We start from the raw sequence: 14,843 nt of genomic DNA on the forward strand, positions 1-14,843 counted from the left end.
GTAGATTTGTTATAAAAAAATGATCCAATTAATTTTGCAGCACAAAAAAACCATTGGTTCACCATGTTTCCACATCTTAACAAGCCGTTATGGTTTGAAAAAAATCCTAAACAGTATACTAGATCTGTTGTGCTGCTGAAAAAAATCGTAAAAAAGTGATCCAACTAATTTTTCTGTACAAAAGAATCATTGGGAAAATGATCCAACTTATTTGCACATCATGAAATAATACCAAATATTGAAATACATAATTTAAGGTTAAACGTAACAATATGATTTAGTTATTTTCCATATCTCAACGAGCTGTTATGGTTTCAAAGAAAAAAAATCATAAAACAATATAGTAGATAAGATGTGCATAGATTTGTTATAAAGAAAAATGATCCGACTAATTTGTCGGCACAAATGGTAAGAAAAATTGTAAAACAATATAAGATGTGCGTAGATTTGTTTGTACAAAAAGTGATCCATCCTCAGCACGAAAAAACCATTCGCCCACCGTGGGGCTCGAACCCACGACCACAAGGTTAAGAGCCTTGCGCTCTACCAACTGAGCTAGACGGGCTTATGTTACTGATTGAATAGAACAATTATTCAGCAAAGTAAGAAAAAGAGCACGACAGTCAACACCAAACTACTACTGGCCTTCAGAAGATTCTGCAGCCCAAAATGTTCTTATAGCTTGGAATCCTTAACATTCACGGTTTCATTTACAGTAATCTCAAGCCTAAATGGCTTGACGTACAGGTTACAGGGCCTTACTTGCACAATACTTGCGTTCTTCATCTACACATTCGTGCAAGCACGAGGACATAACCATGGGCACCAAAACTAACACCAAAATTACAAGGCAGTGCAGATTGCATTCTACATGACAAAATGTCCGCGTGTACTTTCTATCTCTGTTGGAAATTAAACGCCTTTATGCAGTAAGCATATATCATAGCGAAGAAGACAGTGAAGACAGCCAGCACCGCTGCCACAACGCCCATGAAGTCCTGATCATAACCGAAGTAGCTCTTGATGAATTGCCCAACCTGCTGATCGGGTTGACCAGGCACCTTGATCATGTCCTCCACATCTCCGTATTGCGACACGACAAGCCCGTAAACCGTCCATGCCACCGGGCAAAGCCAATAGTACCAAATCCACCATTTTGGGATTTTCTGATGTAGAAAAAAGGCATAAATTGGTTTAATATACACGGGTAGCAACCTGAGTGGGTTGGAGTTCTTAGAATCTGTTTTTGTAAAAGGAAAAAAAATTAAGTGACTCACCGATCTTGCGACGAAGAACCCTGAGAAGAGATTGAAGAAGGAGTAGAAGGCAGCAGCGAATATAGAAGCAACTTGACCATTTGGCGATATGGAGACAGTCATCATGCCATAGTAAGTGAAATAGAGGAAGGTCAAGAACGAAACATAGAAGAACCACAAGAACTTTGCCAGCGTCCACTGGAAAGACATCATCGGGTAGACAATAACAGTATAAGCCACAGACTCAACGAACACATATGGTATCTCCACGATAACCTGAACAGACAAATTCAGCGGATTGGTATCAAACAGTTATGCTTAAGTCTATTAAACTGATAATGTTACTGACCTGAGACAGCGCATAGGGTATAGCCGAGTACATTCCAGCTGCCCGCTCTCTGTAAAAGACTGTCCTTTCCACAGCAATGAGGGGTTGAACAGTTATACAATTCTCACAACCAACAAACATCACAGCAGCATACATTGATCCGACAATGACCAAAACATCTGCCGAGCTAGTCCTGCACCACATAAAAAAATGACTTAGCATATAGTAAATTCACTTTAAGAAATGAGCGAATGCGCAGATAATAGCTTGGAATTATAAAACATACATCTTTTGACCAACCCTCCAAAATATTATCCCAAGAAGTAAAGCCGTAAAAATTGCAAAGAACATCCTGACGAGATTGTAATCAGGACTTCTCCAATAAGTCCACCATTGCTTCCAGAGGCATATTTTAAACTGACTAAAGGAGCTCAGCGAGTATTGAGTAGGGAAGTAAAGGTCCCTAGTACCAGGAGGTGGCTTGCTCAGTTCTTTGACTAATGCTTTGTTCCGCCTGAAATATTAATCCATGCCAGAAAATAGTTGTTACTGAAGAGTTCAAGGTGCAGGAAGAGTTAAGTCCATTCTTCCATTAGTTGCAGGATCCGAAGTTCATAGTGATGTATAACTAATTTATTACACATTTTTATGGAGTGCATGCTGATATTGTAATGCTTTCTGCACTTCTGCATAGATGTTTGATTCTTTTGAAAATACGACGATCCAATTTACAGGAAAATTTTGGTAGCACATTGCACTTACTGATACATAGTCGAAGATTTGTAATGTTCAGCAAAGTCAATGTTCAGTCGAACTTCTGCTGCCGCAGAGCTTGCATCCAGCATCCATGTAGCTGGGTTGCACTTCTCTACGATCTTTGGGACTCCAGGAATTTCCTGATTTGTACAGTAAGATATAAAACTTAAATATTATGCCGTGATCTAAGAAGCAACTTCAAACACGGGAATTCCAAGTATGAAGGCACTCTCATAATTATAGGAATGAAGAATATATAGAATTCCACTTTTTACCCCCTAGTTGTGCATTTGTGACATGAAAAGCCGTCCAGGTTACCCAATTTAAGAAACTTTGCACCCTGTTTTTCTGATGCGTGTCTACTGGGCAAGGTGTGAGGTGATGTTCAAGGTTCGAGAATATCAGGAGGATAACGAGAAATGGAACAGATGGAGAAGAAAAGGCTGGAAATGATTATCAATGATGTCCTCCAAGCTTTACACTGTTGTCGTGCCACATCGGCCTAACATGCCGGTCCTATTTAAAACAACACGTGAAATAGAAAAATGGGATAAACCTGGTTCAAAGTTCCTTAGATGGGGTATTCTGGTAGAATTTTCACTATATGGGGTAATATGTGTCACAAATGGACAAGGGGTAAAAAATGGAATTCACTACATAGAATATCTTACAAGGTACTACCACAACAAAACAGGAAATGGAAAGTTGTGTGAATAATAAGAAGTACTTCGGATATCAGATCACAAACCTGAAAGTATTCCACAACTTTATGGGAGTTCCTACCCAGAGGGCCAGAATATATGACCTGACCTCCTCTTTTCAGTAATAGGAGCTGCATGGTGAAACCTCAGAAGATTATCAAGTGCCAAAGTATAAATAGAGTATATGAGAAATGTACCTAAAAAATGCATTACCTCATCAAAAGCTTCAAAAATGTCAATACTTGGTTGATGGATAGTACAGACAACAGTTCTTCCAGTATTGACAGTGTTCCGAACAGTTCTCATAACAATTGCAGCAGCTCTTGCATCAAGACCTGAAGTTGGTTCGTCCATGAAGATAATTGAGGGGTTTGCCACAAGCTCTACAGCAATTGTCAACCTCTTTCTTTGTTCAGTTGACAGCCCACTCACACCAGGGAGACCCACAATAGCGTCCTTGAGACCGGTAAGTTCAATCAGTTCCATTACTTCATCCACAAATGCCTACAGACAGAAATCAGAGTTAATACATCTGAAGAAGTTAATAAATTTCATTCCACCCTCTCTGAAAAAGGATCTTCATTCCGAATTTACCCCAGAAAATACCACAGCGCCATAGTATGATAGTAACCATAAAACTCACTACTTAAAGACAACAGTTGAGAACTGATTCTATAAGTAGAGACAAGAGCTAACCTTCTTTTCTCGATCAGTGACCTCCTTAGGCAGGCGCAGGAAAGCAGAGAAGAGTAGTGACTCCCTGACTGTGATCTGTGGAGAATGGATGTCATTTTGCTCGCAGTACCCTGACATTCTTGCAAATGTTGCCTGGTTCTTAGGATAACCGGATATATAGACTTCACCTTCAATATAGCCACCAGTTTTCCTCCCAGATAAGACATCCATGAGGGTGGTCTTTCCAGCTCCACTCACACCCATAAGGGCAGTAAGAACACCAGGGCGAAAAGCACCAGATATCCCTGACAGCAGCTGAAGCTTATCAGCGGTTACTCCTTGAGTCTTCATCTCCTGGCAGATTAACATCTCGCAAATGAGATTACAGGTTATAAAATCACATAGCATCTCAGTTTTGGGAAGACGTGTATCATGCATAGTTGTCCTAAGAAAATATGTAATTTGTACCACCAAGTCCCCACAGACTGCCCACGATCATGCATTGACTGATAAAAAACAACCATCGAAAAGTAATTGTTCTAAGAAAACATGATTATGCCGAACTTGAAGTTCGCTCGCGCTACAAAATGTACTCCAGACTATAATGATGTACTTGATGCAGCATGATAGGGAAAGTTCACAGTCAAATATACATCAATAGTCAATGATACAGAATGCAGTCAACTAAAAAGAATACAAGGACAAGCATACACACCGCAGGCATATCAACATAGTAATTTATCTCGTTGAAGGACATGGAGAGAGGTTCAAATGGAAGAACCATCCCTTTCCCTGGAGCATCTCTGGCAGCTGTGTTCGCATATGACCTCTTAGAAGTATCTGGGGAATGGCCTCGTAATTGTTCAAGAACCTTATCCACTACAAACAAAGAACTCATCAGAGATAGCCAATATAAGTAGTGTGCCATTCTCCAAACATGGGAGAAGAGCGAATATGATTCTTTTGGAGAAAAAAATCTTACATGTGATCATTGAGTTTTGGGATGCAGATTCTATTGTCGGAACTGTAGTTCTCTGTGTTATATGTGTCTCCCTTTTTTGCTCGTGGACATTCTCCGTGCTTTTATCAGTTTCTTCAGGCAAGATGGCTTGTGGTTTTCCAATAGCTAATGCAAGGTACAAAACAATGAATAAAATTATCGATACCAACCAAACAACAAAGTTGTGTCTTTGAATGCCAACATCTATTTTTACCCAAAGACATGAAAGTTGCCAGACTACGGAACGATGGAGTTCTCAGATGCAAGTCATGACTTACGGTTTAGAATCATAAGTGATATTGTGAATAGCACATTGAACAAAATGGTGAACCCCAGAAGGGCACCTGTTCCAATCCAGTACCACTCATTGTTGGTGAAGACACCTGAGTTTTCTAGAACTGCAACTCCTAATGGCCTTCCATCAGCTGTCTACTGATACAGAACAAAAATAGTCAAGCACAATATAACTTGTATGAGAACAAAGCACTAGGATGATCTTGACAAGACTTACCAATTGGTCCATCCACCTTGGAGAATGCATCTCATTGGCGGCAAGAGCAATGTATGCATAAGTCATAGGTGAAGACCAATAACCCCATACTAGCCATTTTGGAATTTCATCTGTAACATTGAGAATTGGTTTATATTTGAACATTTGAAATTTCTAAGTTAACAGTGATTTATTTCGATTGCTACGTCACAACTAAATATAAAGTTTAAGCCATTTGAGATATAAGGTGCTTATATTTTATTTCAACAGATCCATTTCTGATTCTTTTTTCAAGAATGACAGTAAGAGGCCCAAATGGCACTCTTGCCTGCACTTACATGTATTCATGTTCCAAAAATATTGATAATTCTGGAGTTGCTTACCCATGGCACCGCTGTAACAATGTGATTGAAAGCATGGATGATTACCTCTTGGTAGGATGAATCCTCCCAGTACAAACATGATCAAAAGGATAAGAGATCCTGCAGTATTAGTCATGACAACCGTCCTGCATATGCCGGCCACAACCCTGAACAATCCTCCAGCTGCCTGCTGGATCAAGAAGACTGTAATCAGATGCTTGAAGAACCTGCGGGGAGATGAGCATGTTAGGGCCAGAAAGCAAGCATATAATTCGATATTATTTACAAATTAGTGAGATGCCGCACCTGCTAGCTTCAGGGGCAAAGCCTATGAGATAGTAGGTTATTACAACCCAAATTAGCGACTCAAACAAGGACATAGGGACTTTCAGGAGAACATTTGGGAGTGTAAAATTCCATGGCCGGTAGAATAGAAAATCCCTATGTTTGTAGAATACAGGGAGCCTTGCGAGAGTAAGGGTTGCCTCAGCAAATCCATTGAACATGTTAGCTATCAGGACAAATATAAGTGCCCCAAGGTAGACTTGGCCATCTTCCTCATTATTTTGACGGAGCCGCAAGAAAACCGTTGATGCTACTAGAGCAACTATGATTCCCTTCAAAAGAAAGAAAGACAAAGAATCAGATTCCCGTTAAAAATCTGTTGACGACAACTAAGAGGAAAGAGTGCGCTGAAGAGATAGAAGTTAAAAGATGGACTGACTTGTTATAAATGTTTAGAAGTTGTTATCTGTAGTAGACGAAAAAACATTGGGCAATATAGGTCTATTTCGGATCTAGGTACCTGAACTATTTTGAAAACGTAGATAAACGAATTTCTCTTCATGAGAAGCCATTCCTTGGCAAAGGAGGTCTTGAGAAGTTCCAAAGCTGGAACAGACTGCTGGGAGAAAGCCAGAGCAGATTTGTGGATCTTTCTCTTGTTGAAAGGAACCGAAAGCTGCTTTTTTAGGCTCTTCCCCATGTGGAATTTTTTGAACTTTGCAACAAACTCAGGTACTGTTACATAGCGATAAGGCTTTTCATCCCGTATCCAGTATTGCTCCTGATCCTTCTTTGATGTAACCTGTAAAAAAATTCATTTCTCAGAACCAGGTGAAATATATATTGGATGTACTAGCTATAAGAAAACAGATCTTCGTGCAAACTCTAAGATGTCAAGTTGTCAACTACATAGCACATGAACTTCTAGACATGCTAGCTACTAGAAGATGATGATTCTTATTCTACAAAAGAGTAGAAGTTCACATATAGGCATGCCAAGTAGTTATATAAGTGGCTTGAAAATTCTGATAGCACGGACCTCTTGCAAGAAATCAGCGGCGCCTTTCCTCTCGGGGCAGCGGAAGCCGCACTTCTCGAAGAACTCGAGCACGTACTCCCTGGGACCCTGGTAGACGATCTGCCCCTCCGAGAGCAGCATGACGTCGTCAAAGAGGTCGAAGATCTCGGGCGCGGGCTGGAGCAGCGACACCAGCACGGTGGCCTCGCCCAGGTGGACAATCTGCTGGATGCACCGGACGACCTGGAAGGTGGTGGAGCTGTCCAGGCCGGTGGATATCTCGTCCATGAAGAGCACCTTGGTCGGGCCGACCAGCATTTCCCCTGCAACCAAATCATCGGTACGGCGTCATCAATGGGAGGAAGAGTGCAACTAAAATTGAGGACTTGAGCCTTCAGGTAGAGGAATGGACGCGCAAAGACTACGTACCTGTGGTGAGGCGCTTCTTCTGGCCGCCGGAGATGCCGGTCCGCATTTCGTCGCCGACCATGACGTCGGCGCACATGTCCAGCCCGAGGATCTGCACACACCAGCGGCATTAGGGACGCGGGACAGCAGCGCCAAGTGCGTGGAGGCCTGCGGCAGCAGCGTATAAGCAAGAGTTCCCCCATTCGTTTCTCTACGCGGGAGCGGCAAACGGTCGAACGACTTGCGTGCGTGCGTGCAACTTCCCTGCTATTCTATTCCCACCCCGTTTGTCTGCGGCTCCGCGCTTTGAGACCTGGCTCTAATCCGGATTCTTTTTGGTCCGGAGCTTGTGCGATGTTGGAAAGCCATGCCAAGCAGAGCTGTGCAGCAGGCTGTACATCGACTTGGCCCAAAAAAATAAACAGTTCGGCAGGCCCTATCCAGATGGGTCCAAAGCCTGTAAAAGTGATACTCCGTATTTTTTTTTTTTGACAACTAGGGATTTGCCTACCGACTGAAATACCGTAGCTACCAGGGGGTAAACGGATTTCGCACCGGTAAATGAGCTTATCGTGGGAAAAAAATCAGATCATTAGAATTTGATTTGAATTTGAAGTGATCGGTGGGTCCAACCTAAACCTTATGTCTTCTCACTCTACTATAACCCACGCATGAACTCATTTGTCCGAAACTTTTGATTCCTCCTCCTCTAAACATTATATTAAAAAATAGAGATTACTGAATTTTAAATTCTGTTTTTATTTGAGAATCTCGTTTGGTATTTCACGATTACCAGAAATCCTCCTCCCCCTTTTTGGAGATTCTTTTCTCACCGTTACCCAAATCCTTGGTGGTTGGCCCTATCCATCATACTTTATACAATTTGTTTGGCATCTTATGAATCTCATAAAGGTGCATGTTGTTTTCGTTGTTTCTGTCTACGATGTAACAGTCGGTCTTGGTGTCCGTCATCGCCAGAGCTTTTCTGTGGATTGAGGAGGTCATAACCAATGAATCGTTCTCTCCCACTTCTGGCCACTGTAGTCTCATGGATTATTGGATAGCACATAATCCAACATTTTAGTCCATGGATTTTAGTCTTTGTGTTCGCCATGGTGTCATCTTGATCAAAGATACATATTGGAGACCATGCCAATGTTTAAAACATCGCCTATCCTAGAAACCTTGATTAAAGGGGGGAAGTTCCCTCCTTTAATTGTGTGTTGTTTAGGTAGAAGCAAGGTAGTTAAGAAAATTGCACCCGTCTTTGATCATGATGTCAGCATGGTAAAAGATATATATTGGAGAACTTCTGAATGTTTAGAACATCACCTATTTATAGATGGAGATAGTTTAAGAGTGATTGTTTCTTAGTCGTTTTCGAAGTTAAATATTTATAGTGGCCTCATAAAAATCTTCTCAACCTTTTACTTGCACAAATCTCAATGGTCAAAACGTATGGTTTTGTTGTCGACTTATAAGTAGTTATTTCATAGTCGGTTGAGAACTAGCAAAATTGATAGTGTAATTAGTGTTTAGATCATCGGTTTCGAAACAAATTTTCTCTTAATCTTTTTTTATTTCAACTGTGCTCTTAATCTTGTTGCTAATGGATGAGTCTAGATCGAATAGAGGTATAGATAGGCTGGATAAGAGATGAGTCGTTGCCCTTTGACAGTCGAGAAAACCCGCTGGTGCCAATTGCTTAATTTCCAGACTTACCCTGAGAATGTAGTCTGTCTGCAGGGTGCCCCCTTCAACGGAAGTGGCCTGCCGATCAACACAAGAGAAGCTTCAGACATCAGCAGCATGATAGACTGAAGTGTTACTACGTGTTAGACCACGGGTCGATACAGGGGCGCGCGCGCGTACCTTCATGAAGAGGTCAACCTCTGGATCAGGATAAATGCCCAGCTGCCTCTCCTTCTTCATCAGCTCCTGGAGCAACTCTGCACACCAAGCATGTACTATCAGTTTGCTACGACGGGACGTCAGAGGAACTGCTAGTGCAGACGCCTGGTCATGCTACGAGGGGCTCACCGTATCTCTGGCCTACCCCCTGGCACCTGGCGGAGAAGTCGAGGGTCTCCTTGACGGTCATCTCGCCGGCGTGGACGTCGTTCTGGCTGATGTACGCCGCGGTCTTCTGCGGCACGAACTCGTCCAGCCCGTACCCGTTGTACGTCACCTCTCCGCTCACCTGAGAGCCGGACAAACAAAACAGTTCATTATGCCGAAGAAAGACCACCAACTGTCAGGATTTATAAATCCGAAAGTTCTGGCTTTGTTTATTTGCCACTGGATTATGTGGAAAAGGAAATCAATGAGAGAAATCCACACCCTTAGACCAGGATCCAGCTTTCCAGCAAGTGCCAGCAACAGCGTTGTCTTGCCGGAAGACGGTGGACCGAGCAGCAGCGTCATCCTGGAGAGAAACAACAGGTTAAATTCAGAGCTGTACTTCAGAGTTCAGACAAGTTAAATTCAGAGCTGTACCTCGACGGCCTTACGACGCCGGAGACGTTCTTGAGAATGTGCAGCGTCTTGGTCTTGCCGAGGCTGGCCCCGACGAGCCCCAGCATGGAGTCCACCGCGTCCAGCGCCGCGTTCGTCAGCGTGGGCAGCATGCGGTCCCCGACGTGGCACTCAGCCTCCACGCTCAGGCTCCGGAACCTCACCTCCGCCGTCGGAATCTGGATGCCGGCGCTGCATGCCAAAACACGCCACACACCGTCAGACCCAACGCACGCATGTCCCATGCACCCATTCTCGATCGAAAACAGCTAGCTAGCGTACGTACCGGTCAATGCGCGCGCGTAGCTTCTTGAGGAAGCGCGCGTTGTCCTCCTCGGCGACCTTGAACACGTTCTCCACGAACGCCTGCCGCTGCGTCAGCTCCAGCATGCGCACGTCCACCTCCACGCCGGGGCCCCGCCGCCGCTCCGACCGCAGGATGCCCGTGCGCAGCCGCTCGAACGACGGCAGACGCTCCAGCGCCGCCCAACGCAGCGCCTCCTCGTCATCGCTCTCGGCGCCGCTGCGGTTCCGCGAAGACCCGCCCGAGAAGTAGACGCTCACGTCCGGGCTCCCCATGCTCTGCAGGCTCCGACTTAGCATGTCCATGGCGGCGCCGCACTAGCATGCGCGAGCGCGTGCTCCTTCCTTTCTTCCTTCCTTGCTTGTTCAACCTGTTGGTTATCCCGCCTCGAGGTCGATCGTGTATATGTTGGTTGATCAGCCTAGCTACCGGAGTAATGGGAACGCAACAAAATCCGCGCTTAGAAAACGCCGGCTGCTACATCGGCCGGCAGGATTCGTCAGTTCTGATGTCGACGGATTACTCCCAGCTAGTTTGGGGCGACTTAGACGGATCGGGATATGCTGCTGTTGTTTTGCATGACAGCTCTAATACAGTACTGCACCTTGTGTGGCGATGGAAGATGATAGGCCGATAGTTGGAAAGTTTCTTTGTGCTTGTGTCGGTAGGATCCTTCGACGGGAACAAAACGAGCGCAGAAGAAGCCAATTGGCAGAGGCCTGAGCATCTTAGGAGTTCCAGCCGCGCGCACCTTGGTGCCGGTTCTGGCTGTAGCGCTGTCGCTGAAGAGTTCAATGATTTTTGAGTGTGATTGTCTAGCAATTTCTTGGTAGGGGACAAGAGAAGCATCGATGGAGAGCAACCTGAAATTATATTCCGACGCCTGCTGCTGCCAGATACTGGTGGTTAAGTGGCACTGTAACTGTAGTCGCTTTTATAGTTGCAACATGATGATAGCTGAAAACGTCGATTATTGGTGCAATATGAAAATCGAAATTAAAGGTCCCAGCTCTGACATACTCCATGATGATACCTGCAGTCCCTGCTGACAGAAATGACAAACAGCGATGATAACCTTGTTGTAGCGTCATTAGTGACATAGCTGCATATGGATCAATGCTATATCATCAACTGGTCCAAATATCAGTATTCAGAACACGGAAAACGGAAAGCTAATTCAGGAAGTAAAAATACTCGGGAAAATGAAGTGACGGCAACAAAAAACGAAATAACTTTTTTCGATAAAGAAAAAAAAAAAAACTAGTTTCAGTGAACAGAGCAAGTGCCTTTGAATCCGTGAGTTCAGGAAGTACAAATACTCAGGAAAATGAAGTGACAGCAATAAAAAAGAAATAACTAAAAACTAGTTTCAGTGAACAGAGCAGGTACCTCGAATCCGTTAGTTCAGAAAGTACGTAAGTGTAACACTATTGGTACAAGTACTCTCGAAAATGAAAACTGGCAAGTAACAAAAACAATGCGGTGGTCCAAATATCAGTATTCAGAACAAGGAAAACGGAAAGCTAATTCAGGAAGTAAAAATAGTCGAGAAAATGAAGTGACGGCAACAAAAAACGAAATAACTAAAAACTAGTTTCAGAGCAAGTGCCTTTGAATCCGTGAGTTCAGGAAGTACAAATACTCAGGAAAATGAAGTGACAGCAACAAAAAAGAAATAACTAAAAACTAGTTTCAGTGAACAGAGCAGGTACCTCGAATCCGTTAGTTCAGAAAGTACGTAAAGTGTAGCACTATTGGTACAAGTACTCTGAAAAATAAAAAAAACAATGCGGTGAGGGTGGATCGAACACCCGGCTAGTTTCAGAGCAAGTGCCTTTGAATCCGTGAGTTCAGGAAGTACAAATACTCTGAAAATGAAGTGACAGCAACAAAAAAGAAATAACTAAAAACTAGTTTCAGTGAACAGAGCAGGTACCTCGAATCCGTTAGTTCAGAAAGTACGTAAAGTGTAGCACTATTGGTACAAGTACTCTGAAAAATGAAAAAAACAATGCGGTGAGGGTGGATCGAACACCCGCAAATACTCTGAAAATGAAGTGACAGCAACAAAAAAGAAATAACTAAAAACTAGTTTCAGTGAACAGAGCAGGTACCTCGAATCCGTTAGTTCAGAAAGTACGTAAAGTGTAGCACTATTGGTACAAGTACTCTGAAAAATGAAAAAAACAATGCGGTGAGGGTGGATCGAACACCCGACCTTCAGATCTTCAGTCTGACGCTCTCCCAACTGAGCTATCCCCGCCTTCATGCCCTTGTTTTAAGTTATTTTTTCCTTTGAACCGTACCAATAGATCAGTTCCACTTTATCGTACTCCCAGCGCCCCAAACTTTGAGAAATCTCAGACAACCTTTATGAAACAGATGGAGTACTAAGTATTAAGAAATAATAATTCAACATCATAAAATATGCTAAACACGAAAAATCATGTGTAATGTATAATACGGTTTGCTATATTTCACCGCATGTAATAGACCTCTTTGGTAGTCATATTTGCAGTAAAGCTCTTGAGAAATTATCTCGAGCTCCCATATAAACATATTTATCTTTACATGCAATCTCAAATAAAACTTCAAACGTGGAGAAAGTAAATAAAACGTATGAAAAATTAGTTCTCACGGCTATAAATGTTTTACTATGTTATATGCATTCACTTGCTATATTTTGAAACAATAGAAAGCAAATGATAACGTTGGTGGATGAGTTTTTTTGTCTACAAACAGCCGACGACTTAAAAGATTACAATATTAGTGGAAAGGACATGGTAAAGGAAAATTTAGGTAGAGTTAGTGTGTTTGAATTTTCAAGGGTCCAATGAAGTATTTGAACCACTAGATATACTTGGATGTATGGGATAAATCTTGTATGCATCTGCTACCTGATGTTGTTCGTCACTAGAACTTATCGTAACCCAAAATGCATAAGACAGATCTTTTTGACCCACAAAAAACTAGTTTTTTATATTGATGTAGAAATTGTGCAGCTACATGTTTTTGAATAAATTGTATTTCTAAGTGTCCACTAGTCCCATGGTATTTGCTTGTCTTTCTCAAAAAAACTAGTTTATTAGGTTGCACATATTCCAAAAAAATGTTGTGTTTCAAAGATATGCAACTTTACCTTTTATTGTGTAGTTGCATGTGTTCGTTCACATTATTATCTTCATCTAGAGGTTTAATAGCTCCATAATATTTGTGTTTATACTCTTGTACATTTTTTTCCTTCTTTGGGGTGGTACAATTAACCAAAAATCTTTCTAGGCATGGTCAAAAGGTAATAGATTGATGTAGATCTAACGTCCCACAAATCAACCAAGCTGGGAGGCCCCATTGAAATAATATCAATAGTGAGATATATTTGTTACACCATATAAATTACATTTTTTGGGAAGGTAGAACTAGATACCTAAATTATGTTGACCCAATTAATTAATAAGAGGCTTGGATTTCTTTTGAACTCGTGACAAGGGATTATTTATAAGAGATTTTTTTAAGGATTTGGAAGGTGCAATCACCCACAATATATCACATACATGACCTACATATCAATGGGACATCAAGTGAAAAGTAAATCTTAAGTTGCAAATAAACATAACAAAACAATGTGGTGAGGGTGGATCGAACACGCGACCCTGAAGTCATCGATGATCGGCGAGAAGACCCAAAAGTCGGCTACAGATGCCCGTGGTGAAAACTCAAGATCGAATAGACCGGACGAAGGATGCGATTGTGCATTGTTCCATTCATGGAGACATCACATTTTCGTACTCTAGGTGTTTTCAATGGTGGTGGATGTTCATGGTCGTTTTGATGTCTTGGCAAGCTCTTAATATTGTGTTGTTGTAGACACCAGATGTACTTGTTGTCTGCTTGATATTATATTTCTTCTATTGAAAAAATTATGGAGAAAATATTACTCCCTCCGATCTATATATTAAGTGTCGCTAATTTAGTTAATATGGGTAGTTTTTTTTTTTTTGAGAATGAAGCTAATATGGGTAGTGAGGAAATAGATGATTGGCAGCATGCCGATTGTGAATTCTAGTGAGGCCCAGCCGTGGTGGCACCCTAACGCCATCGACGCATAAACCGCACGTTCCCCGGCCCATGTTTGTGTGCAATTCAAAGGCGAAATTGCATGCTGCTGAAGCGCGAGATCGTTTGTGCCTTTGTTTTTTTTTCAGCAAGCGTTTGTGCCAATTGGTGAAAGTCATAAAAGGTGCTGTACGTACGTAGGCTCTGAAATCTACACACATAACACACGCAAGCCTTTTCTTGATGCAGCGTTGATGTTGGAATAATGTGCTGATGGTAATAGGATATGATCAAACTGGAACGATAGGGGGATTCCCATTTGGAATTATTGCGGGGAGCGGTGCGGCCATGCCGCCAGCACATATGCACAACCAGTCCAAGTATAAAGTGGCGTATCATGTATCCAGGAATCCAGGATACTCCACATGTTCATTTGGAACCTCTTTAGACCTTGTTCGGTTAATCTCCACGCCAAGTGCGTTGTAGTGTATTAGGGACTATTGTGATTTTCTTTGACTTAGATGTGATCTAATACCACTCAATACACCTCAAACGGAGGGGATTTAGCTCAAACCGAAGAAAGCCTTAGAGAAAGACAATCTTTGCGAACAAATTTCTTAATCATTTCAATTTGAAACGAGGCATGCTTGCACCAAACGAGGCATGAACACCGGTGGTTATCTTATAATCTGA

The 14,843-nt window shown here is 42.4% G+C and overlaps 1 protein-coding gene and 2 non-coding genes across 4 annotated transcripts; all 3 read right to left on the minus strand.

Annotated features, from left to right (window-relative positions):
- Nucleotides 1-492: 492 nt before the first annotated feature.
- On the minus strand, nucleotides 493-565 carry TRNAK-CUU. The gene has a single exon. It is a non-coding gene; the product is annotated as a tRNA-Lys (tRNA).
- A 117-nt stretch (nucleotides 566-682) lies between these two features.
- Nucleotides 683-10,198, minus strand: LOC124661340 (ABC transporter G family member 38-like). Of its 2 annotated transcripts, none has more exons than XM_047199197.1 (23): nucleotides 10,080-10,198; nucleotides 9,776-9,985; nucleotides 9,620-9,704; nucleotides 9,320-9,479; nucleotides 9,152-9,228; nucleotides 9,002-9,049; nucleotides 7,301-7,391; nucleotides 6,893-7,194; nucleotides 6,374-6,655; nucleotides 5,875-6,185; nucleotides 5,635-5,795; nucleotides 5,228-5,337; nucleotides 4,995-5,145; nucleotides 4,787-4,842; nucleotides 4,432-4,545; nucleotides 3,738-4,070; nucleotides 3,255-3,545; nucleotides 3,089-3,172; nucleotides 2,347-2,480; nucleotides 1,871-2,098; nucleotides 1,606-1,777; nucleotides 1,278-1,532; nucleotides 683-1,166 (listed from the first exon to the last, which is right to left on the minus strand). In XM_047199197.1, exons 1-23 carry the CDS (start codon nucleotides 10,181-10,183, stop codon nucleotides 897-899), a joined length of 4,029 nt encoding a protein of 1,342 aa, XP_047055153.1. In that variant the 5' UTR covers nucleotides 10,184-10,198; the 3' UTR covers nucleotides 683-896. The 2 variants fall into 2 exon arrangements, with proteins under 2 accessions (XP_047055153.1, XP_047055152.1); XM_047199196.1 differs by having other exon boundaries at nucleotides 4,432-4,595; nucleotides 4,699-4,842.
- A 2,089-nt stretch (nucleotides 10,199-12,287) lies between these two features.
- Nucleotides 12,288-12,360, minus strand: TRNAF-GAA. The gene has a single exon. It is a non-coding gene; the product is annotated as a tRNA-Phe (tRNA).
- Between the last annotated feature and the right edge of the window lie 2,483 nt (nucleotides 12,361-14,843).

The sequence above is a fragment of the Lolium rigidum genome, chromosome 6 (genome assembly GCF_022539505.1).
Source record: "Lolium rigidum isolate FL_2022 chromosome 6, APGP_CSIRO_Lrig_0.1, whole genome shotgun sequence".
Lineage (NCBI taxonomy): Eukaryota > Viridiplantae > Streptophyta > Magnoliopsida > Poales > Poaceae > Lolium > Lolium rigidum.

Bases quoted from the DNA above. Each gene is read 5' to 3' on its own strand.
- LOC124661340 (XM_047199196.1), bottom strand. From the start codon at position 10,183: ATGCTGGAGCTGACGCAGCGGCAGGCGTTCGTGGAGAACGTGTTCAAG. The intron at 4,596-4,698 runs GTAAGATTTTTT...CTTTGTTTGTAG, and splicing joins CCAAAACTCAATGATCACAT to TGGATAAGGTTCTTGAACAA. The intron at 3,173-3,254 runs GTAATGCATTTT...TTCACCATGCAG, and splicing joins TTTTTGAAGCTTTTGATGAG to CTCCTATTACTGAAAAGAGG.